Source organism: Aphelocoma coerulescens, chromosome 7, assembly GCF_041296385.1.
Source record: "Aphelocoma coerulescens isolate FSJ_1873_10779 chromosome 7, UR_Acoe_1.0, whole genome shotgun sequence".
NCBI lineage: Eukaryota > Metazoa > Chordata > Aves > Passeriformes > Corvidae > Aphelocoma > Aphelocoma coerulescens.
The window spans coordinates 15,146,092-15,171,909 of NC_091021.1; the positions used below are offsets into that span (position 1 = coordinate 15,146,092).

At 42.4% G+C, this 25,818-nt stretch overlaps 1 protein-coding gene across 2 annotated transcripts in view; it reads right to left on the bottom strand.

Annotated features, from left to right (window-relative positions):
• Positions 1-2,759, bottom strand: part of ITPRID2 (ITPR interacting domain containing 2) — a 40,244-nt gene extending 37,485 nt beyond the window's left edge. Inside the window, exons 1-3 of one of the 2 annotated variants that reach the window (XM_069022314.1) lie at positions 2,688-2,759; positions 2,134-2,403; positions 1,974-2,025 (exon numbers count right to left, since the gene is read on the bottom strand). In XM_069022314.1, the coding sequence (XP_068878415.1) occupies positions 1,974-2,025; positions 2,134-2,347 (266 nt within the window). In that variant the 5' untranslated portion in view covers positions 2,348-2,403; positions 2,688-2,759. Of the gene's footprint in view, positions 1-1,973; positions 2,026-2,133; positions 2,509-2,687 lie in introns of those variants that run through there. The other variant, XM_069022313.1, reaches the window with a different exon arrangement.
• Positions 2,760-25,818: the final 23,059 nt, after the last annotated feature.

Below are 25,818 nucleotides of genomic sequence, written 5' to 3' on the forward strand. Positions count from 1 at the left end.
TTGTAAGAATAAGGTTGTGCCATGAACCAGAAATAGAAGTTCGGTTTGTGTATGCCCACACTTTGTAGCAATCAAAGCTCAACAGCAAAACCAGTACTATTAAACAATAAGTTTCAGGGAGGACAACCTAGAAATTGTAAATTTCACAACTGGTTTTTTTTAATGCTGTAGTGTCTGCAGGGCTATTCTGTCCTCTGTTAATGCTGTCCTCTTTTCCTATGTACATTGCTATCAAGAGACAATCAGTTCAAGGTTTCTATACATACAATCACTTATAACACTGCAAAGTGAATTATCACTTTACTGCACATGCTAGCAACTGCTTGCACATATATTAGGCACAAAATAAATAAACTACTCTGCAGTTTAAAACACAAGGAACTGTGCAGCCCTTCACAGGCAGCTGGGATTGTACCTCCCAGACATGAACCGTACATGCTGGCACCCTGCACGCCACAGACCAGAGGCTAACTCCTGGCTGAACAGCATTGTTTAGGAAATCTTTTTTTTTTTTTTTTTTTAAACCTATCTGAGGAGAACACAAGATTCCTCTGAAAAGATTTACAATAGTAAATAGCTGTACTTTAAAAAACTTCTGCGGAAGGAGCACAACAGGTTTCACAAACATGCATTACCTAAATTTGTGTTTCTGTATTAGCAAAACAGTAAACTTGTGCTTCATTTGTTATTTGTAAAAACAAGACTCCTGTATTTTGGGAATCAACTGCCAGAGATGCAAACACGTTCCCCAGAAGTGTGCGGTGCCAGTTTCAACAACAGATAGTTACCAAAGCATGGGTATGCAACTGCAAGCTTTGTGTTATTACTCAAGACTTCTGGCCATCTATTAGATGTTCATGTTGTCAGTTTGCAGCGTTGTGCTACTCCTTAAATTCTGTATGGAAATAGTAAGGACCACAGGGCCAGGGAAAGTTCTAGACAGAAATCCTGCAGATTTAGACATAGTGGCACTGCAGCATTAGGAAGAATACCTCCCCCAAGGGCCTCTTTCCCCTCCAGTCCTTACATTTTTTGCTCTCCTGGCTTAAAAAATACTTCTAAGAAAGCACAGAATTCATAATACTGCTTTTAAAGGACACAGTTTGGCAGACCAATGGGACATCAGATTTGAGGTAAAGTCAGAAAAATCTTCTCTCATTCTGGCATTTTGGAAGGATGGTCTGTCAGGTCTGAACATTACATTTTAGGGATTCGTATGATTTCAAGCCTGTAGCTGCCAACACCCTATCCAAGGCACAGCCTGAAGAAAACTCTATGGAGGATCCTGTAGCTATAAAACAACCCACACTTCACAGAGTAAGCTCAGTCAGCTGCTTACTGGATCAAGAGATCACAAAGGCACAGCTAATCTCAGTGGTAAATTCTCACCTTAACATAGCATCTCTTAAAAGCAGAAAGAAACCAGAAATATCAAATAGCAGAGGTCTTGAAATGTCATTGTTAGCTACTGGAAAGCTAATTGTTAGCTTCTCCCCATCAACTCTGCCTCCAAGGGTATTTAGGACTGAATGAACAAAAAGACAGGACAAAAGCAGCTGCTACTGATGTAGCATTTGTGCTTCTATGTGACTGAGGATGAAGAAAAAGTAATGCCATCAGCCTGTTCCAAACACCAAATATTAGTTTGCAACAGTAATAGAAAGACAGAATATATATACCTTACCTCAAGTTAAGGATAGAGGACATTAAGAACTCAGATAAATCAGATTAGTCCAAACGGTGCCATCACTCCTGTGGCCATGCGGACTCGCGGCGCTGCTCCCGGCGCAGGCGGCCGGAGGCACAGCCCGGCCGGAGGCACAGCCCGCGCAGCGCCGAGGGGCGGCCGTGCCAGCGCCGGTGCCCGCTCCGCTCCCCGCTCCACGGCCGTGCCCGCCGGGGCAGCCTCCCCTCCCCTCCGCGGGCACTGCCCGGCCCCGCTGCCGCAGCGATCCGCCGGCGGGAGCACCCACCTGCAGTCCTTCAGCCATATCGCGATCTTCTCGTTGGGAACGCTGTGACAGCCTGAGGGGCAGCGCAGGAGAGAGAAGCCGACAGTCAGTAACAGCGAGGCCGCCCCGCCGGCCCGTGGGGGTCCCGGTGGCCCGCGGGCTGCCGCCCCCCGGCACTGACCTGCTCCTGCGGCCAGCGGCAGCTCTCCGCCGGCAAGATCCTCCTCCTCCTCTTCCTCCTCTTCTTCCTCCTCCTCCTCCTCCTCGCCGCGGGCCAGCGCCGCTGCCGAGAAATCCTCCGCTTCCGACGCCTGCCAGGAGTCGCGGCTCTTGGCCCAGGCCTTCCTCTTCTGGGTCGCCCCTTGCCACTCCTCCGCCGCCGGGGGCTGCTCCATCGGGGCGGCGGCGCCGGCGGGGACTTCACGCCGGGTGAGAGCCGGAGAGAGCCAGCCTGCCGGGCGAGCGGAGATGTGCCGTCCGTCCGGCTGTCCGTCCGTCCGCCCGTCCGGGGGCCGCGGGGCCGCCGGGGGGCGCGGGGCCGCCATCCGCGCAGCCCCCGGGAACGCGGCCGTCCCGCCCCGCCCCGCGCTCACACCCCGGCCCGCCCCCAGACCCGGCCACCGCCGCCCCCCGGCCGCCCCCGGACGGGCGCTCCCGGCCCCGCAGGTGTCAGCCCCGGCCCGCCGGTGTCCGGGAGCAGCGGGCGGGCAGAGCCCGGCCGCCCGCGGTACTCACATGTCGCGCCGCGGCGAGGCGGCGGCGGAGGCTGCGCCCGCCCGGGCTGCGGGCGGCGGCGGCGGCTCTGACTTCCTCATACCGCTGCGGGATGAGAAAACTCGGCAACCACGTGACGGCGGCGGGGCCGGCGGCAGAGCGGGGCCTCCCGCCGGGGCCGGGCCGCCGTCGCGGGGCAGGGATGCGGGGCAGGGATGCGGGGCAGGGATGCGGGGGTCGGGCCCGCTGGCGCCGGGGCAGCGCGGCCCCTCGGGCCTGGCCAGGCTCGGAAGGGCCGCCCGTGGCCTGGGCCCGTAAAGGATGTTTCCAAACTAAAAAAGATGCAGAGCAGCAAAGGGAGACTTTGCAGGGTTTTATCCTGGGGGAACGGGAGTGGGCAGGGGAGAGAGGGCATCACGAAAAGAACAGGATGGCTGAGCACTCAGCCTTCTGCCTCGCTTCCAGGGGTTTGACATTAGATCAGCCTCTGTTCAGGCACAGGCAGGAGGCTGCGGGGACACCAGAAGCACCAAACCCGGCCTCTTAAAATCTTAGGTGCGTTTGAAGCCTTTATCATCTCCTTCAGGATGTACTTAAGCCACCAAAATCAACAGAAAACCCGGCAAAAGAAGAGCGAGTCCCCGTATCTGGGGAGGAGATGCCACACAAAAGGCTGCTTTCACTGTCAGGACCGAGTGCCATTTCTCAACCACTGTCTCCTGCTTGAGGTGCCAGCCAAGGTCCTTGCAGCAAGAGCCCCGTGCCAGGTGCCGTGCCCAGCTTGGCTGCATCTGACCTGACAGCAGCCATGGCCGAGTCCGTCACTGAGGGCATAGTGGGCCAGCTGGTGCCCACCCTGGGGAGCAGGGCACTGCCCTCCTGCGTGGGGTCAGACTGCCACATCCCAGGCACTGCTGCGTGAACCCTGCATGCCCAGCGAGCTGAGCTGCAGCTGTGCACCTGGGAGAAATGAGCTTTTGAAAACGATCTTTCACAAAATTTTAATGACAAGATGCTGAATTAGTAAGCACAAGCAGCAAAATTGACCTGTGTCCTCTGTAGTTGTAAAACTGGTGTTGACAGGCAGGCACTTGACATACTTCCTGTTTAAAGGCAAATTTGCCTTTGGAAGAACCAGGTTAATGGTACCCCCATAAATATTCATTCATTATCTATCTTTAGAGTTAAAACCTTTCAAGGAATATCTGTGAAAGTTTTCCCTATAAAATAAAAAAATTGATTTGATAAGACAAAAACATTTATTTTTCCTAAACCCCTCCAGCCCACCCACTACTTTATGTATATACAGCCTTACTAAGATAAGTTTCCCCTCACCAAAAGTCATTTTCCTAAACACACTCTAATTTTCTGAATGCTTTGTACTGAAATAAAACCAGAAGAACAGCAGCACAAAAACAGAGTGTATTTGTATTTAATTTGCCCCTAAAAGTACACATCATTTCTGTACATGTTTGGAGATGGTATTTTTAAATTTCTTTTAAAAAGAGCAAACTACATTTGAATCTTTCTTATTGATCCTCAAAATAATCAAATCATTTTCTCATCAGGGCATGTTTCACATGCTACAGATTTTGCATAAGCTAATATGGAGTCCCAAGGGGTGAGTCGGGGGATCAGCACAGGTCCTGTGCCTTCCACAACGGTGTGCTGGGGCTTGGACTTCGGCTGGGGTTCCTCACAGGTGTATTTATAGTAGTGGAAACTTAAATCTGATTTTTCTGGCTTTGTTGGCAAGTGCCTAGCACAGCATTACTTCGAAATAATGGCCAATATTTCCATTTTATCTATATGTCTATTAAAAAATGGCCCTTTGAGGTTGAGATGCCTGGATAAGAGCTGTAAGAGAGGCAGGAAGGGCCTAGAGAAGTTTAACCCCGCCATTGTTTGTTGCCTCAAAGGGAGCACAATTCTTCTTGAAAGTTACAGTTTCACTGGCACAGCTAAGGGTGAACAGTTGCAAGCTAAAAGCAGCTTCTGCCTGGCCGTGCCAATACATCCTTAAGGAGTTCTTAATCCACAAATTACTGACATTATTGTCTATAATTGCTTGTCTGTTGTGACAACACTTACTCAGAGAATGTCAGAAATGTAAACAGCAGCCAATAGCTTTTTGCAGTCCTGCCAGTACAGCACTGGGCTCTCTCTTGCACCTTCATACTGTACCAGCAAGTTCCCTTTTGACTTAGTATAAGTAAGGACTGCACACTCAAATCCTCTATTAAGCAGAAAATTTTTCAAGGAAAATATCTGGCTTGTCATTTCTTTTAATACTTTTAACCAAAAAGTCAGTTTGTTCTGTAATAAAAGTTTCTCTTGCTTCAGAATGTAATTTATTAATTGTACTTCAAAGCAATAATTGACTGGGAAAAAAATCATGTCATCTTGTCACTTAAATTAGACCAACTTTTTTCCCCCAAATTATTTTGAAACCGTTCAAATAAAACATTGTGTAGGCATTCATTAGATAAAGGATAAATTGTGCTTTACATTATTTTATAAATTCCTAAAGGGAGATTTATAGCCACAGCACCATTAGCACTACTACTAAGTACTACCGAGTAAAAAAACCACACAGATGCACACACATTTTAAGAATAATAATAACTCTCACATTTGTCATCTGGGTGCTAGCCCTGAGCGTATGAATATGTATGTAAATACACACAGAGAGGAATACAATTTAGCCCAACAAATACCACTAAGTCACTGTCTTTTTTTCTTAAAAGAACAAAAACCTTTGAAGAGGACTTAATTCAATTTTTGCTTGCAGAGAATTCTTTCAGATGCAGCATTGTGTGAAAAAATACAATCCTACATTACTCAAAGATATAAATGAGGTTCTTCCACCAGTTCCCATGGGGACTTGTTCCCATGTCTGAGTGCACTGCAAGGAGCATTTTCCTGCTCAGTTGGGCTTCCCCATGCTTTTGAGCAAACCGTGTCCCTGTTAGTTCTGTACATCAGGAGAGCCTCCAATGTTCAGCAAAGATTACACAATTTATCTATATCCCTCCATAAAGTATGGGGAGATAGGGATAAGCCTCTGGAAACCAAAGAAATATTTATAGGCTGCATAGCTGGCCTCTTGGTAGCATGGGCAAAGCCTATGCTTTGTCTTCTGCTGCCTTCCCAGGAACTACAGGCATCCAGTGCTGGCGGAAGATTGGAGGAAGTGGGATCAAAACATGCTGGTGAGATCTGAATGTGTCAGATTTGGAGTCTGTTTCCTCTGTTTTCCAGCTCAGCAGAGGGCTAAGCCCACCCTCCCAGGATGACCATCTACAGGATGACCAGCCATCAAAACCCCACTGGCAGATCTTGCTATGGAGGAGACACTGTGACAAATGGGTAACACACACAGAAGCTACTAGAAAAAGTAATTAGGAATAGATTTATAGGCCAAAATAGAAAGAAAATAAAATCTAAAAAAAAAAAATTTAAAAACCCCAACAAACAAAACAAACAAACAACCAAATAAAAACCAAACAAAAAAAACCACACCAAAAACCCAGCAAGACCCTCCCCCCCCCCCAAAAAAAAAACCAAACCACCAAAAAAGCCCCAAAACTAGCAAAACTCTCCCCATGCCTTGTGTCTTCCTTTGACAGGAGTAATGGGAGTTATTTCATAGGTGTGCATTCAGAGAAGTAGTGCAATTTGACAAAAACCTTCTGTTGGTCTTTCACATGGCAGTAGAACCGGTTCTTGACAAGGGGAGAAACTCCATGCTGCTGCCTAATGTGGTTTGATCCTGGGACTTGCAGCTCCAAGTCAGCAATGTTTCATGACCACAACTGGATTTCCATATTATTGGCAGACAGAAGAGAGGAGGATCTAACAAATAGTTCACCTTTGCAAGCATTGTAACAAAAAAATATTCCTACATAGTAACAGAACTATGATAAATACTGTGCAGTTATTTGCTTTGGCAGGGTCTGTGTTTGAGAGCTGGAGAATGCATGAAGAAACACACAACCCACTGTCATGCACATCTTTAAAGTTTCCACAGCTCCATTTTAGTAAATGCGCTCTGTTAAATTAAGCAATTTCTTTCTAAGCCAAGATTATTTTTGAAAAAAAGTCTACTGAGGCCTCTGTTATGCTGTAAATGAGAAGGACAACCTGGCCAGACATGGGTAGTATCTATTCCATGTCAAGAGAAAGGGCCCACCAGTGCCTTTTGCAATATTCTGTTCAGATGGCCCTCTACACGGGTGGGCACTATTGTCTCCTGGCTTTTCCATTACACATCCTGCATCTGCAAAGGAAAGCAAAAGGCTGGAAGTCAGTCTTTGCAGAGCTCCTCCAGGGTTTTGGTAGCTGGGAAGGTGCTGCCACCTTTCTTCAAGTTGCCTTGGCAACTTCCCAGCTTCTCCATGTGTATCTCATCTCCCTGGTCCTTCCAGGTAGGAGACCGACCAGCGCCTCTGTCTTCTACAGTAGTTTTCTCTCTACCAGTGGAAATATCTCTTTTTTTTTTACTCTTTTTTTGTTTGCCTCATAGGCCATTGTCTATTATTTTACATCTTTTGAAAGCCTTGTCTCTCTCACAGTGCTGACACCAAGCATGCCCATAATATCTGCCATTTCACACCTTCGGGGATTTTCTTAACATACTTAAAAATGGAAACCCCTCTTTGTTTCATATCATCCTGTCTTGCCAGAACCAAATTGAGTAACCAGAGTACTCTGTTGCTAAGGCAGAACAGACTGTCTCCTTGTATCCTATGAAATATATATAACATAAGATGATAAATAATCAAAATTGTGCCATGAAACAATAATACTATGCATTCCATATTTTTCCTAAATTTTTATTTTTAAAATTACATATTTAAAGGGAAATACTGCAAGTGAAAGATAATTACATCTAGGGTATCATTTGGCTATCTTTCTCTGTGAAGAAAAGAAATCATATACTTGACATGGAACCATTACTGTTGCCAGACAGATGTTCTCTCTCAAATAGGTAGAGTACAAAGGATGGAAAGTAACCTGGCAGTTTTACTCTAATAAATTAAAGTGTTAGGACAGTGTCTACAGCTTCTACAGCTTTGCCAGTCATTTTGTTTAAACATGAGTGATATGCATGATGTTTCTATAAGGTAAGAAACAAATGCCTTAAAGTTAATGCAAACTACATCTCTTCAGGCTCTTTTCAAACCAAACGTTGTCTGGTTTATTAAGCCACTTGTACTTCTGGGACCTCTTGCAGGAGTAGGAAGGAGGAAAAAAGCCACTTCCGCCAGGGCGTTTACAAGAGTTATAGCATAGCAAGAGGAAGTTTCTAAAGGAAGAGCCGGATATCTGTACTGAAGTGGATTACGGCTGCACCACCAACTCAGATGGAGAGAACTGAGGCCAAGTACACATAAATGTGTGAAAACAAGCAGCATGGGGAAGAGGGAAAAGTAGCTTTAAAACTTTCATGATGTAAATGCACTTCATGTCACTGAATTATGTCAGTGGGTAGCTGTAATTTTTGATGCTCATATCTTTACCAGGAGAGCAGGCAAAGGAAATAAATCCAAAGATTCAGGAAATTAAGGCTGTCCTACATTTTAAAGCCAGTTCTGTGCATTTTCTCATTCAATGCTGTCCTTCTTTAGATTTAGCAACTGTGTTCTTCCCTTTCTGAGCATTGCCCATACAAGACTATGGCACTGGGGCTGTGTCCATTTATACATCTGTCTCCTATACTGTAGGATTCTCTACTTTTACAGCTGAAGTATATTAAGACGGCAATTTCATTTACAAATACTGTTACTGCTCATATGTTTTAAATCTTATGTGTTCCAAAAGGCTGATAAAGGAACTACACATGAAAAATAAAGGGGAGAGATATTTATCTGCATGTAAAAGATCTTTCTTTATCGTATCTTTCACATCCAAAAGTACTCAGCTGATATTTTGTCCTGTTTCTGCTGTCATTGGGATCCCTGATAGGATAATTAAGCTTTCTAACACGCATTGAGGTAGGGGGTAGGGATTACACTGTCCACACTCACAGCAAAGTGCAGGAATACAAAACAAGGGAACTCAGCATATCCAGATCTGACCAACTTACTGTATATTTCCTTCCAAATCCATTTCAAAAACTCACTGAATTAATTTGGTTTTTTGCAATGAATCAGTGAAATAAAATTTCATCAGCTCCAGAATAAATACAGTCATATTTTCTGTGGATTTAGATTGGATATTTTTTCTTCCATTAAGACTTTCATCATTGGAGCATTTGTAATGTGTCTCTTCTATATATTGCCTATTGTCACATAATGAGCAACTTCATGGTGCAATCTTTGCATCTCAGTTCTCCAACTATCTATTTCATGAAGTATAATGAATACTTAGCATCATTGAGCCTTCTCCCCTCTCTAGATCTAGGCTGAAATTGGCCAGTGAGATCAGAAATTATGACAGGAGGAGGAGAAGAAAATAATCCATTTAATATCTGTTTTCATAGCAACTAAGATTAACAAACAAAGGCAGAAAGTTGACACAAAGGCTGTCCATAAGCAAGCCCAGAGGACATGTCCCTTGCTTGTCATCTGAACCTGAACAGCTCAGGGTGCGTGACTAGTTACTTTTAAAAATGTGCTGTCAGATATTTACCCAATGTGCTAATTCATTTCTGGGCTTGACTCAGCTCTAAAATTAATGCATTTCCTTTTGCTGGGCAGTACAAGGAGTTCCAGAGTGATAATAGTATTGACTTTAAGGCGTTGACCAAGTTATCCTACAGCTGCGACAAGCGGTAGAACAAAAAGCATCAGGAGAAAATTCTAAACAGGAACCGGTAAGAGTTCCCAAGCAAAACCACAGCTAAGGTGGGCTAGACAGTCTTGAGAAATTCCCATTATTTGCTATAAATCTCACTCACTCAGTGCTGAGACATCAGTTCAAACGATTGAGCTCAGAAGGGCATTAGTATCCATTTGATCCATGGCAGCAGTAGCATGGGAGGGAGGGAGGGGATCTAGGTGTTACAGCTCCTTTGAGATAACCTTTGGCCAACAATAGACTGTCAATTAAAAACTATTGTAGAAGACAACAGAAGAAATTTGTTTCTGCATTTAAAAGGCTAGTTTATAATCCCATTAAAATAAAGCTGGAATTAAAGGAAGAAAATAGTGGTTTCCTCTTGCAGTATGCATAACACAACTACTCTGAACTTGGGGGTAGTCAGAGAATTGTGTGAAGGCCAGATTTCCTGTGTGAAGCTGCCTAAAGACAAACAAGCATGTTTGAGTTCCCTAGCTCTTCCACACCAATCAATAAATTCTAAAGAAAGATTTATTTACACAATTCAATAACTCCTTGATGAGTCACTGTGCTATTTCAACTCTTTTCCATAGACATTTAATGGTCAGATGGTATCATGTTAAAGAGGATTTTCCAGTCTAACAACTCTGTTTCACTGTATGTATTTTTAAATGTTTTTAAATGGATAGTCCAGTGTTTGAAGTACAGGATATTTCTCTAGCTGACTGGTCAGAAGCTGGTCTGATCCAGTAAGAACCAACAGCCATTCCTCACCTGCAATTCTTTGGTGACTTACATGAATTCATTTGATGTGCTCAACAGAAGTAGCTGCCACTGGGCAGGAGGCCAAGTAGCAAAAGCATCACCTTTTGCACTAATCAGGTACCTGATCGCTGTCTGCAGTTATGACTGCCCAACCCGTTGTGCACAGAAGTCCCATTAACTTTAAACTTAGCTCCTTAAAGGGCATAGCAGGGGCTGGTAGTGGCAAACATGACATCAAAATTAAATAGCAGCAGAATTTGTCCTGCCTAGAGAAATTATTCTGTTACAAGGAAGTTCAAGCCTTCTGGTGTTACATTATCAGAGGGCTTTATCTGTTCAGCTTCCTTTAGATGCAAAATTAACACTGCCTTTGAGAGCATTATTTAATTTAAACTCACATCGTTCCAATCCCTGAATTCTGCCGTTGGTTGTCCACATCCATTTGATAGATTAAAATATTAACTGGAACTCCAAGTGCAGTCTCCAAAAATATAAATTCATCTCCTTAAAATTAGCTGTCTGCCAGAGAACTTTCCTTCCTTGCTGTGCACTGGGAAGAGTCAATGACTGCATGCTCCCCCTAGGAAGCTGGTTAAACCCACAGAGCTCTTGCTGCAGTTTCCCACTTCCCTGGAGTTAGGCAGCACTCCCACACTTTGGTACCTGTGCCTCTCTCCAAGTACACAGTCATTTACTGTGGGAGTGGTTCAGTTATCACAGGTAGAAGATTCAGGCTGGTAGATATGGAAGGGTGAGAAAAAAAACCCCTGTCCTGCTAAAGATAAGGACTCCACCTTTTGTGTAAACAAGTTAGGAGTTAGTTTGAATAGGGGAGATGCTACAGAACACATTAGCTAAAGGATAAGAACATGACATAGTTTTCCCAAGGCTCCTATCTGTGCTGCTATAGCAGGACACACTGGACTGTGATGGTGTATTTGGTGCCTGCCCCTCTTTTCAACAAAATTCGAATCTCATTATGGGAAGGGATGGATCAGTGCATCTTGAGTTGGGGCTTCCTGACAGGAGCAAGAATTTGGTTTTAAAACACTGCTCATATATCAGTTAGGCTTCACTAGCACTGGAAAACATGAATTACATTAAAAAACTCATTATTAATGTTCAAGATTATTTTGACCCCTCCATGAATGGAGGCAGCTGTTTTGTGCTTCAAAACATGCCATTTGTGGTCCTCCCTTCCTCTGTGCCATACTCTGTAGGGATGAGAGGTGGTGTTAATCTCTAATCATTAATCTCTAACATGTATTGAGTTTCACTGCTGTTGTGCTGATGCCTATTGATCCTGTCATGCCACATGCAGACCTTTCAGAGCTTGTGACTCATGCAAAGCTGGAAGAGGGCTGTGCATCTTCTTGTCTTCCTACAGAAAATGTTCTCTGCACACCTCAAAACACCCTGGGACACAGCAGTCCAACAAGTGTGCAACAAGTATATGTCTGGGTGTCCCCTGAAGGGAGCATAGGTGACATTACAGTTGGTCTTCCTCCCAGAAGCGGGAGGAGGTGACTCTGAACCTTGCCATGGCACTGCAGCTTCAAGGAAAGGTTGAAGTTTTCAAGGGATAGGAACTGATCCCAAAGTGGTCAGATGAAGGTAAGAAAAGCTGATGGGGGATGAGAGAGAACCCCTTCCTCTACCTTCCATCCACTGAAGGCAGTTCCTCAACACCTTCCAGGTTGTTTGGCAATGCCATGGTGCTAAGTAACATTGAGATAACTTTTTCTTTGTGGCAACAGTTTTTTGAGAAACATTTGAATGGTATCACCAAAATATAGCTAAAGTGATTGAAGCTGCAGAAAAATGCCAGAGTGGCCTGACATTTGAAGACATATCAGTACCTTTTTAGGAAATAATATTCAAAGATCTGGACATTTTTCCCCTTGGTTGTTACAACATGCAACTAACAACAACTAACAAGCATGTTAGTGGTGCACTGCCACAGCTGAACCCACATGTTAAAGCTGAGATCTCCAAACTATCTTGGGATCTCAAGGATACAGAATTTCATGAGGTGGATTTGTTCACAGCGGCAAGGCTTACCATGTAGGAAAACTCACCATTTTAATCACCATTACTGAATATATTGAAATCTGCACTTTACACAAAACAATGGCATCTCTAATGAAAATGCTCCAGCACCTCAGTTTCACTGCTAGCTTTATCACTCATTCCTTCTCATGCATTTTTTTTTTTTTAGTGGCTGTGTGCCCTTGTGCACACAGGAGAAGATCACATTCACACAGAAAGACTTATCTGTGAAATGCTGAGGTCATTAATCGCATGAAGCCAGCAGAGCACCACAGGAAACATCTCCTTGCTGTAAGATGGTCTTGCTTTTGTGCAGACAAATAGAAAAAAGACTGTCCCAGCATTTTCTGATATGGAGTTCTTTGTTTTAAAGATTACATGTGAAGGAATAAGTATCCTGGCACTGGTAAGCACACCATAGCCTAGGAGCTTTTTATTTGCTAGTTATTGTTTGTTTTATAAATGCTAAAGTGAAATGACGCAAGTGCCCTTTTTGTTGTCATAGTGTTTGTTTTAGCTTTCATTGGATACAATCCAATGGTACCTTTACGTAGGCTCCTGTATAATTAAGATAGTGTGCACATTCTCTGAAAGGAAATCATTTAGAGCCTCTCATGGAGAATGCACTGATTTCCATGTCTGTGCCTTTTAAGTGGGTATAGCTCACACTCCATCAATTAACTTCTTGATAGTCCAGGCATACTTCAAACATTAATCCCATGTTAAGCGTCCAAAGCAGCTTTCAGCTGAAAACGTTCAAGCTACTTTGCAGTCTATAATTCTCTTGCTACAAGCATGAATTTCTTATTATTCTAGTTATAAGATGTTCCCTTCTCGGGGGGAAAAAAAAAAACCAAAACCCAACATTTTTTTTCCTCAGAAACACTTTAGAATTTTGGGGGGTTTGAGTTTTTTGTTTGCTTTTTTAAGTAAAACAAACCTAAAAAGCAGCTCTATAAATCTGCAGAGTAATTGATAGGTGCCTTGGTTATGAACATTAAATCAAGAAATTGAAAGAAACAGGTATGATTTTTAGGGAAGAAACCTGGGAGTTTAACAACTGAACAAAGAGGATAAAGTACAATTTCACTGTATATTTGCTCAACTGCAGTTGCAAACACAAGGCATAAACTTTCCCATTGCCTATAAATAACAACCTTCCATTGCTACAAACCCTCTGTGGCCTGTGTGTGCGTTCTCAATAGGTGAGCTGTTCCCTGGTATCAGGCTGTCACTGCTGAGAACCTGCCAGGCTGCTATGCAGTGTAGAACCTGCTCACCTCTGAGCTCTCCTTGGGTGCTTCTGCTTTCAAACAGCCCTGTCCCTGCTATGCCACACCATGGAAGATATTCCTCCTCTAGATCTAAGGGGGAGGTCAAGAAAACACTATCAAACTACACCGTGGTTGTGATACTAGAGAGGGAAAAGCTCTGCTACTGCTGTGCTTGCCTGCCTTTATTGTGAGCTCAAGCTGAGGATTGATTTTTCTCATCTTTAAAACCTACCCAAAAATTTAGTAGACTTCAGGGGAGATTTGACATCTAAAACTGGTTTCTTAAATAAAAACAAATAAAAACAAAACACACAATTACTACAGGCATATTTGTAGATGATCAGTGTGCAACAGTAAAAAATGGTTGTTGAAAAGGCATTTGATTAATTCTGAAATCTGCGACTGAAGACGAAACAGTAAGTGCGTTAAACCAGGAACTGCTTGACTCAACACGCTTCAGCTGAAATTGTATCAAAGTAGTTACAAAACCTGATTAAACAAGGCTTCATTCCCACATGCAACTCCACCTTGCTGCCGTGTCAGAGTCATAGACTGGTAACACCCTTTTGCTGGGTTCCACGGAGCTCATTAGCAGTTAATAAAAGCAGAGCAAAGGAGTTCACTTTTTTTTCCATCGCACTGCTGGTGTTTAGGGAATCAATGCCCTCTGACAAAGGGTGATGGTTCGAAAACTGCACTTTGCATCAGCTCCTCTTTCCTGTCTGGTTCCAAAGGCAGCAGAGTCAGTCTAGCACTGAGGATCTGTGCCAGCTGCAGTGACAGAGTTCAATCCACCCTTCTCATCCACTTCTGCCAGATGAAAGCTGATTTGCTTCAAAAAAAGTCCCAGGGTGCTCAGCACTAAAGATTGATAAAGCACTCCCACTTCAGAAGTCTGTCAGAAGAGGAAATTGCTCTAAACAAAGATTACTATTTTTTGCAACATCCAAACTGCAGCCACTTACAAGTCTTTTGTGCATTAAAGTGTATCCTAATATACCAGTTCTTGAAAGCTAATGCTGTGATAGCACTTACATTGTGAATATATCCATCAGCTGAGCTTACTGCTTGCTGGAAAATTAGATACTGAGCTTTCAACAGTGCGGCCATCCAGCTAAGCTCCTCTTCATCTCTAAATGGAGTGTATACGGTCTCAAAGACTGTTATTAAAACAACTGAAATAAAGTAGTGAAAAACTCCATCCAAACAAACTTCATCTCTGCCATCAAGGACATCCAAAAAATTTAATTGCAATTGTATTTCAAACTCTCCCCCACTTTTGGAAAACAGAAAACATTTCTTCCACCCCCATCCTTTGCAAAATTTCCATGCTTCTTCTATTTAAATGAAGAAAGAAGAATGTGCAACATTTTTTCAGACCAGTCACATTATTCCAGCCTCAGGAATTTGTCTTCATATAAAGTCACCACAGCTGCAGTGCAGTACCCAAGTATTTTTTACCCTTTGCTAACACATAGGATATGGGTAGAGAAGGGAGGTGAAAGTTAGCAATTCTCTCTTCTAAACATCACAAAAATAAGATACTGTCAAATAATCCTTGCAAAAGTATATCAAACACTGCTAGATTCTTCTACTCTCCCTTGACTGCAGCAGTTTGCTGTATAAATGGGATTTTAAGTAATTTAGCCTTTCCAAACAGTTTGCCCTGGAGAGAGCATTCTGTACTATTCCAAGCACTGCAGGGACTGTCCCCAGCAGTTTCCAAGGGATATTATGGATGCTGACACTTCAGAAGGGTTTTGGGGAGGAGTTCTTGTCCTTGGGAGTAGGCAAACTGCACTCTTGGAACAAGCAGGGACAAAAAGACACCTCAGAGCTCTGGACACCCTCCTGACAGGGTGATAAGGTAGCTTCAGAGAAGAAACATTGAACTTGTTCAGAATGGTCCATTACCCACCCAGAGCTTACAAAAAACACCATGGAGCTGTGGTATGCTTAAGAAATGGATGTATAGGCACTGTCTCCCAACAGCCTATAGCAAAAATGTATTACAAGTCCAAACTTCATAAACCAGTGAACTGCTATGGGAGAGGCAATGCTGCTCCTGACTAGAAGTGGCAAGCTGCTGTTCCTGAGCAGGTACAGCACCCTGCTGGGGGTAGTTTTAGCAGATGTCAAATGCATCTGGTAACTTGATTTCTGCTATTGCTTTTCTCTATGAAATATGAAAATTCAAGCAATTAAAAATCAAATGTATTTTCTTCCAGATCTGCTAAATAAATAATGTAATAATAAATAAATAAATAAATGTAATTGGCTAAATTCCTGCAGATAGGTTTTCTCCCCAGAGAGAATAGCATGTGTGCTTGCTTCTTCTGAATTTTAAGCTATTTGATAAGCACTAACAAAACTGTCAGTTATACAGATTCACAATCTATTTTCCCATAATGAATTAATCCAAAAGGAAGGAGGAAGGAAGAAATAAAGCAAAGTCCCTTTAAGATTGGTGCAGCATTCGCCCCCTCAGACAATGGATATGGGCAGAAATCTGGAAAATTTCCCCAGGCTGGTCAGAAGACCAGATTTGCTGACACCTGGGACTAGAGCTGCTGCCAGTGCCCCATTTAGATTTGCACATAGTGTCTTGGGCAGGAGTGTGGGCACTGGCAGCAGCTCTGGTCCCAGGTGCCAGCAAATCTGGTCTTCTGACCACAAACACTGAAGGCTTTGAAAGGAGAAAGCAACTGGTTTTAGATACCTGAAAAGTTGTGCCAGAAGAAAAGAGGATGATGCTCAAAATTCACCAATTTTTTCCTTTTATCACAAGCCAAAACATTGCCATCAACCTATATTATTTGAGAAGAACCATTAACTTTGTTCTCTTTGATTAGCTATTTCCATTAATAAAAAATTTTCATTGGCAAATCTTCAGCGATGAATTGCTTAAACTGTGAAGTCGGATGCACACTCTTTAGCAAATGTGTTTAACTTAACTTCTTATTATCTCATGTTAGTAAAAAAAGTGAAAATACAGAAAAAAACTTATTAATCCAAAAGTATTGCTCATGTAAGCATTATGGGGTAGTTCTAGTCACACAGTTTACAGTATTAAGTAGAAATTAACTAATTATAATTTTCCTGGTAAGTTTGGAGAATTAATTTACATAATCTACTGATGCAGCCATTTTCTTCCCAGGTGGATGATGCTTTGTGACTCATGGAGTGGCAGCACAGCTGCTTTTTGTCTTGTTCTGTGACCTGCCTTGGACATAATGTAGTTGTTGGAGCAACAGGCACAGCTGCACGGCGTCTGAATGCTCCCACCGTGAACTCCAGAGCTGTCTGACAGTTATGCAGTAGAAAAAACACAGAACACAAAAATCTTTGGCACAGGGCAAGTCCATCAGCCCACATGCCAGAGAGCAGGTTGGATACCACTCCTGACAGTGTGTGAAAGCATCTGCAAATGGATATTCCTGAATCTCCAACTTCTCCTGCAACAGCTCTTTGGAAATTTTTAAAGTAAACTCTTTTTAGTTTGGCATTTTTAGGCCAAAGGCAAGCAGTTGATATTGTGGGGTCTTTGTGAAGATTAGCTGGTGGTCATATCCAAGAGTCACTAAATTGCAGATCTGCCATGAGCAAACCTTTACACCTCTACCTGCACCTATGAGAAATAGCTGCCCTGCCAAGTGGGAGTTGCACTTACTTTCTTTCACATTTTAGGCTACACAGTCCAAACATTTTCTTTTGGTTTGGTGATAGGACACCAGAGACCTCCATACAGGAAGAACATTGGAATATTCTCCATTTTATGCATGGCCTTCTTTTCCTAGCAGGACTTTTTATGGGGAAAAAAAACCCCAACAAACAAGCCTGAAGTGGATTAATTTTATAAGTTCAGATTTCTGAGTATTTACAGCTAGTTCCTGTGTTTGTACTGGTGATGGTTCCATTATGGGCTCAGTATAGGGCATGCACCATCCAGTGATCATGAGATTACAGCATCCTGACAGGCAGGCAGACAAACACCTCATGTTTTATAACTGAGGAGGTGAAATGTCCCAAGAGCATAAAACTGGGTTTCTGAGCTAAATCTCCCTTGATGGTTACTCTTATACCTTCAACCTCTGAAAGTCCCTCCAACTCAGACAAATCCAAAAATACCTCATGCTGAGCACAGCACCTGCTGGGCACAAGGACAGCATCTCTGTGGCTGCCCAAACCAAGATAAAAACATCATCAAAATGTGCAGCTAGGAGAAAGGGAACAGAGGACATTTTCCACTACTATTCTGGAAACAGGGTCTTAAGACTGCCAGTGCTATTAGTGCTCCATCAGTCACTGATATCACTGTAGGCTCATTTTATTAAAAAGTATCTTCGAGAACAAACAAACCCTCCTTCCTTTTGCTTGTTTACCCAGATGAAATATTACACAATAAAATATTAAGTGTGCTGTGGTAGTAAGAACAGAACCATATACTCAGGAAAAGATGATATGGTATTAAAAGGAAAACTCTAGCCTTTTCTTGCATCCTGAAGGAAAGAATGATAGAAGTGGGTTTTAATTATTAACTTGGATTAGCTATCACAATACCTGAGAAACTGCCATATGGAACATATTCCAGTATAGTTTATACTTTAAATGGCCTTGAGCCTTCCAAGAAACAAAATCTGTGTTACATAAACTGATATCAAAGGGGCCTTGCTTTTCCTTCCCCTAGAGCTACAAAGACATCAGCTATGCAAGAGCCATTAATGTGCAGTTAATGTGTCCAGTAAAATTTTTAGTGAAACATACTGTGGTTACTTGAAATAAGTGTTTGGAGGGAATAAGATTATAGTAGTGGGAGACTTGAAGAAGAAATTCCAGCTATGCTACCCTTCCACTTTTATTTGTTCTTGACAAAGTTCCTGCTGTGATTATGGCTGTGCCTTAGACCAGAGTGTGAAGGATGCAAGGCATGAAGAACTGTGCTATTCAGCCCTTTAATTATTCAACTGGGCCATCCCTAAAAAAACCCACTAGTAATATCCATGAAAAGATGACATAGACACCTCCTTTATATTTTGCACAGATAGAAGAAGTAAGAACCAGAACCAATGAAAGTGACATGAACAACAGTGGCATTACCTTACAGTCTCTATGAGGCAGTATCAAATTTCCATCACTATTGTTCAGATTATTTTGTGCTGGAGACACAATTTTTGGTGCTTGTAAACGTATTTTTCCTTCCGCTAAGTTGTTAAAAATAATAGTACATATTTATATGAAAGCACCAGGATTAAAATAGCTCAAGCTGATTTCCTGTTTCTCCAAAAAGAAGTGTGTACGGGCAAACCAAGGCAGGGTTTCCAGAAGTGCTTGTGAAAAGCTAAAGGTCAGTGTCCTCTGATTTTGAGAGAGAGACAGGTTTGAGAAGAGAGAAAGGAAAGCACAAGTGAAATGATTCTTCAGGTTGTGGCCTGGCTGCAGGAGATCTGCTTTCAAACCTTCTTCCATATTACTTCAGTAAAACAAGCAAGGACCTACTGCAGGCACGGGGAGGCCAGGTATACAGTCACACATGCAGAGTTGGTTAGTAGAAGTGCACAGTGGATGAAGTGGATCCAAACTCCAGCTGCTGAGCTCTGGGCTAGTGAATGTGCAGAGCCATAGGGAACAGCGTGGCTCTGTGCCTTTTAGTCAGTTACAGCACTAACAAAGGCAAGAGCTCACTGTTTCTTCAACCTCTTTTTGCTTACAAAAGGACAACATTCCTCACGATTTTTCTCTGCAAAGCAAGTAAAGGCATTTCAGAAAAAAACCAGCTGAAATGGATGTTGCAGAATATGCAAATATCATGATAGGATTGACTCTAAGAAGGGCACGTTGTGTACCAAATGCATTCAGTGTGAGGCCAATGTTAGCCTTTGAATGATGGCATACAGTGAATTCATTGACAGGCTCAGCAGCCCACGCTTCTTTCTGAATAATCACAATCTGAGAAAAAGCTCAGATGGTACATAGCAGTAATCCTCAAAGGTTCACACACTTGCACATGTGCACAGGAACACACAATGGCAAACAAATCTCCAACAGAATAGCCTGGCTTTTCTTTTTTCCAGAGAGCTCTTACCTCCGCATAACCCAGACACTTCTCAGGGCTCTCCACCCCCTCCTCTTAAGAAAGCGTCTGAATCAGTTCAACCTAGAGTGGAAGTGGGGGGGAATAAGGGAGAAAATCCCATGTAATTTTGGCATTTGAATAAATATGAATATAGTTTCTGCTGTTTCATTTCTATCAGATTTGGCTTCTCTGTTGGTTGGGTGGTTTTAACAGTTGTTTATTTGCACACAGTTGTGCAAGTTTTTTTACAGCCTGTTAAGTTAGACTTGAGACGACAGCATATGGTTCCCTTCAGACATAACTAACTTAAAATAACAAAGCCAAAAAATTCCTTCTTAAGAAGCTCAAGGCCTTTTGTTTAAAGTTTGAAAAGAATTAGGATCCTGTAATTCCAGGCGTTGTTATAAAACAGCTGAAAAGTTTCCTTCATATTACCTGGCTGGATGCACTCTGTAGCTGTATCCTACTGCAGAACCACCAAAAAAGTCATCTTGCTCTGTGTGTGCTGGTTGCAGAGAAAATTCTGGGTACAAACGTATTACAGCTGCATGTAACACACCTTAGAGGAGGGGTGACTGCATGAAAACTAGTAACTGAAACATGATGGCTTTAAGAAAAAGACAAACCAACCACCAAACAAGTGAATAACAGGATATCTTTCCTACTTTCACGGCCCCCTGCTCTCACAGTTTAAGGAAGTGTCAAAACTGGAAGAAAATGCAATTTTATTTATCTTAAGCACAGCAAAGAGAGAAATGCCACAGAGGTGACAGCTATAAAACAAACATTTTCTCAGAAGACCAAAATGTAGCCCCTGAAGGGCTTTGCTGTAGCTAAAGGTTGAGAACAGCTGTGTACAGGATGCACAGGAGTCAGCAATGAACTGTTATAGCCAAGTGCCAGCCAGAAAAAGAAAACAACTGAGACAAGAGAGATACATGCAGGAGTGACAAGAGTTTTTTGCTATAACAAAGGGCAACTTCATCCTGTGTAGGTGATAAAACAATAGTCTTTGAGATGCTTTGATTTAGTAAATAGTTCTTTCCTAAGCAAGCTGCGTTTTGGGTGCTCAAGTGTGGGCAGGCACTAAGAGGGACACGGATGCATTAAGTACTGCTTCTTTGCCTGGGAGAATAAATCAGCTTGAAGATAGCAAGTGGCAGAGTAAGAACAAGCACTTCTGAGAAGTCTGACAAGCAAAAGATCAAAAGGCCTCTGCTTCAACTTACTGTTTCCCTTTAATGGCTGTAGGCTGAATGTATGATTCCCAATCATGCTATTTTTACCCCCATGTATGGGCATTACATCTCTTCAATCCAGACCTTTGGAGTTTTTCCCAGAACTGTGAAGGAACAGAGTATATTACACTTTTTGCATTTAGCTACTGTAGGTTCAAGTCAAATATGTCTAATTCTTAATAATGGATACCTTGAACCTGCAAGCAAGCTGCTTAAAAATTACTTTGGTTACATGGAAAACCAGTAAATACTAATACAAAGGGCAAATTGGGGTCCATACCATATTTGTGTTCTGACTAACAGATTGTTGGAGGAACACAAAAAATGAGAATTTGATCCTGTAGCTTGCACAGAATATTAAAAACATTTGCTTTTTGAAGAGTGAACTTGTAGTTTGATAACGCAAGGAAGGGAATTCCAGTTGAGTTGTCCAGTAGCTTCTAATTGAAAGAAGAGATACAGCTTATAGACAACTCCAATTACAATGAAGTACTGATAAATAGGAGCTGTTATATTATTTTCAGGCACAAATTCATCTCTCAGGAATGCCAAGTTGCAATGTGTATCTCTATAAAATGACAAGAATGCTCTTCCATTTTATAGCAAGTAACTACATTATCTTGCAAATCACATCTCCTAGGGGTTACTGTATTACAGCCTTAGCCCATCCCACACTTTGTTTGAGCATTATGATGCTCAGTTATATTGTGCTGAGGCTTGTAGGATGGCTGCTCCATTTGATGGTACAGGTGGTGTTCACCTGCAGGAATGGAATTTGCAAACTGAGGCCGAGTCCTCACATCCTCTGTGCAGTGAAAGGCTTCAGTGCCTGGGGTTGCCATGTACAACATCCACATGGAAGAACACCTGAAAAAGCTTTTCCGGATTTTAGCACCATCCAAATGCCCAATTATACACCAAATCTGCTTTGAAGTGAAATGTCTGTGTCTTTCTTCAGGGAAGAACAAGCTTACCCCTGATACCACAACAGCAACACAGGGCTCAAGACAGGGACTCTGAGTCTGCTTTCCCAGCATCCACACAAAATGTAGCAGCAGCTTCTGTCTGAGTAACCAGAAACAAAACTTTTATGTGCCCTCATGGGAAAGCTCTCTTATGATGAGACCACAGTGCCAGGCTCTCCTGGCCCCATGCATATCTTACTGGAGCACCATGTCTTCATGGTCTTCACAGAGAAGGATGAAGGGCTCTCTTTAGCGGAAGAGCTGCAGAATTTAATGGTTTCCTGTCTAGCAAAAATGTGAACTGCAGTTCCCTTTGTCTACAAATGGTCCTGAGTTCATTTCTCACATCCCAGCGAGGGCTTCCAGGTTGTTCAATAACAGTGCTCCCTTCTGCAACCTACTGTAATTTTTAATGACAGTGGGGATGCAAGTTCTGTGCTTTTTGCTGACCTCCTTTTAATCACTGAATCTTACTCATGCTCACATGACATTTCACAAATCAGCCCCACAGACAGGCTCTGCCTGAGGGATCCCAGGTGGCAGAAACACTTATCTACAAAAGGCAGCGGCTCTGACCAGGCTGAGTGCAACTCCCAGAGCCTACACAGCTTGTCTGGCAAAAACATGGATACCCATGGATGTCTGGATGTGTAAGCACTGCAGCTCTTGGAGGCTGATCTTAGGTGCAGGCGAATAGGTTTGGCCTTAATTTGCACTTTAGCTCTCTAGACCCCCTTTTTTAAAATCTGGCCTGACATTCTCTAACATAAACTCTTTTGAACTAATTCTCCATATTATCCAGGATGAAGTTTGCTGAAAGGCAAATCATCTTCTAATGAAGATGTTGTTCTAAGGGTAATTGCTACAGAGGACTGTACATATTCAGTTAGGAAGCCTAGACCCTCCAAAAGGCATTAAGACACAGACAGGTGAAGAAGGTTGGCCTGTTTTCCACTAGGCCAAACAAAAGACATTGCTAAAGAAGATTGTAAACTTCGCAAACTAAATGCTTCTGATGGAAATGTCTGTTGCTGTCAGCGCTGAAAATGCAGGCAGCAGCAGAGCCCAGAGACATGCCACTAGCCAGCAGGCAAGGTGAGCCTCTCCTGCTCTCCAGGCACGCAGCCCCAGTGGCCATAGCTCCCTCTGGTGCAGTGACATGGCTGCAGGGCTTGTGCCACTGCACTGAGTGAGAGAGCAGGGCAGCCTGGTGACAGCCACCAGCCCAGGGCATCAGGCATCTCCGCCAGGATGAGGTAGGGCTGAGTACAAGGAGAGGGGAAAAGGTTGTTTGCTCAGCACACACAAGCAGACCTCTCATTCCTTAGCCCCAAGACTGCTGGGTGAGCAGAAGGTCCACATTAAGCTGAGAATTGAGCACCTGGAGAAACTGTGTTCCCCTGTTCAGCCCCTGAGGTGTGGTAGAGGCTTACAGAGCACAAGTACCTTAAGCAGCAAGCTGGTAGACTGCAAGTAGGAAGAGGAGAAGATTGAGATGGAAACAAGCAGCTGGAAATACAAGAAGGCATGAATGACTGACAAAAGTGATGACTGCAATTTAATAAACAAATACCTCAATTACAAAGTGGAAAATACCATAAGAAGCACACCACATCAGAAAAGGTTATCAAGCATCCATCATCCATTCAATTAAACATTCATAGCTCAAAGCTAATCATAATTCTTGGCTCGTTAGTCTTATGAGTTAAAGATTCCGGATTTCCTGGCCCATTTTATGTCAGAGAAAGGGCAACAAGACATCAGAATCACTGGCATCAGGAAGCAAACTCACAAAATGTAACTACAGGACTCAGGCAACACAAACAGAATTTTTCACAGTAGCTGGCAGCCAGCTTGGAATGGATTTATTATGAGTCTATTAAACCTTTCTAACAGCAATCTTCACTTAAATAGGTATCTTCCTTTTTTTTTTCATTGTGAAAATCTAATTCCCTTTCCTGAAGGTATAAAGTCATTGGCAGAACAAAAGTATTCTCTTTAAATGTTCAACATGTTTGAACGTCAGCTGTTGTCTACTGATATTCTCCATCCATTAGTGGAGCTGAGCTCATTCCACTCCTGTCAGGGGTAACTTAGTTGCCAGAACATCGACTTCCCAAACCCTTCAGGAGAACAGGAGGCTGTCAGCACAACGCTGCATTCTCGAAGAAAGCTGTCTGTTTCTTGGCAACTGGAAAAACAGTCTCTCTCAATTAGTGTAGTCTAGTCCACATCTGCTGTTAAAACATTGGAGGAAATATTTGATCCCTTTCAAATTGTTGATAATGAAATTACACAGACAAGAGATTAGATTGTTCTTTTGGAAACTGGTTTAATTAATAGCCTGGACATTTTATTTTTACCCTTTCTAAAGTTCGTGATGCGAGTTTCATTTCCTTTCCCTTCTGTAGCATCTCTTGCTGTGAAGTTATGAAAAGAAAGGAGAAGAAAAACTTGGGGATTTTTTTCAATTCAAGGCAGAGTATTAGAACTTCTGTTGAAACATACCTGCTTGCTTATGGTTCATAAAAGTCACATGCAACAGGAGGGTTTGGAAGGTCATTGACAATCTTGTGTCCAAGGCTCATTCTGACAGGGCATTGTGTTTCATCTTCAGTGGCTATATTTGTACACATATATATTTATTCTTTTTCACATGTTCTTTGTACTTCCTCCCCCTCACACTTGTGAAACACTACCACTTGTTGTCAGACCCTGCTTTACTGTTCACAGGCAGCTCTCTCAATTTTAAGGTTGAAATCCTAAAGGTGATGGGAGCTTTTCCTTTTAGGCACAATTCAGAAGGTGGTGAATATCCCTCATGAGCTTGTACATATATTTCTCTGACTAAAGAGAACTGTCAGACATTTCTAGCAATGAGAGGGATGCACTCTCCGCAGTCTGCTTAATGACTTCTATATTCTAAAACTCTTTTGCCTGCTATAATTTTCATACACTAATTCAATTTTTAAACTCTTACAGCACAAAGCAGTCACTGCTAAAGACATAGTAAATGTAATTCACAATAAGGTCATTACTTACCTAGAAAACAATATTAATTAAATATCATTTTAAAAAATCATACCTTGGGCACAGGAGCTCCAAATTTCTACTAGGAAACAAACCTTCACCAAGAGTCTCATGAAGGGGGTCCTCACAGAGCAATACAAACATTATTACTGACCCCATCTGTCCATGAACCTCTGGATATTTTTAGTATGTTATCAAGCAAAAAAAGAATTCCTATCTTAAAAATAACTATTGCTTCCTACACTGCCTCTTTTGGAGTGAAGGCTAGAGAAAACTCTGATTACAAAGGTGTAATTAAAATGTCTCAGCTTTTTCTGAGACTGTTTAATGAAGCCACCTTCATTTCCTATTGATCAACCTTTCATACTTTTATTTTGTTGAATGACAAACAATAGCCATGGGGAAATTAAACACTGAAATCTCCAGACATTCTGGAACAATATTTGTTTAACAGCTGCCGAACTCTGGAAGTAACAGCAAAGAGTATTATGTAAGAAAATCCTGTAACCCAAACAGATAATATTCTGGTTAACATCACATTGAGGCTCTACTTGCTTGTAACACCAGTTGTTGCAAGAAAACAATGTTCTGCTGAGGATCCACAGTGCAGAACTATTTGTTCAATCCAGAAATGTAACAACCTAGAAATGTTCAATCAATCAAATTCAGATAAATATATAATTGCTATTTCTTTAAAAGGAAACAAATATATAATACAACAGATTACTTGGCCTTGCTTCATCTTTGAAAAAAATATTACTGGAATCATAGATTGTACACTAGATTGTTCCAGCTTTCAGAGCTAAAATTGAATCCATAAAAATAAATCTGGAGCCATCAAAAGCTGTAAATGCAGACCTGGACAAGAATAGACAGAAATAAATGAACTAATTGGACCTATATTTCTTAGCAGAATGTACCAGCTTTCATACCATCATTGTTTTATGATAGTAAATGGAAAACAAACTGCTGTTG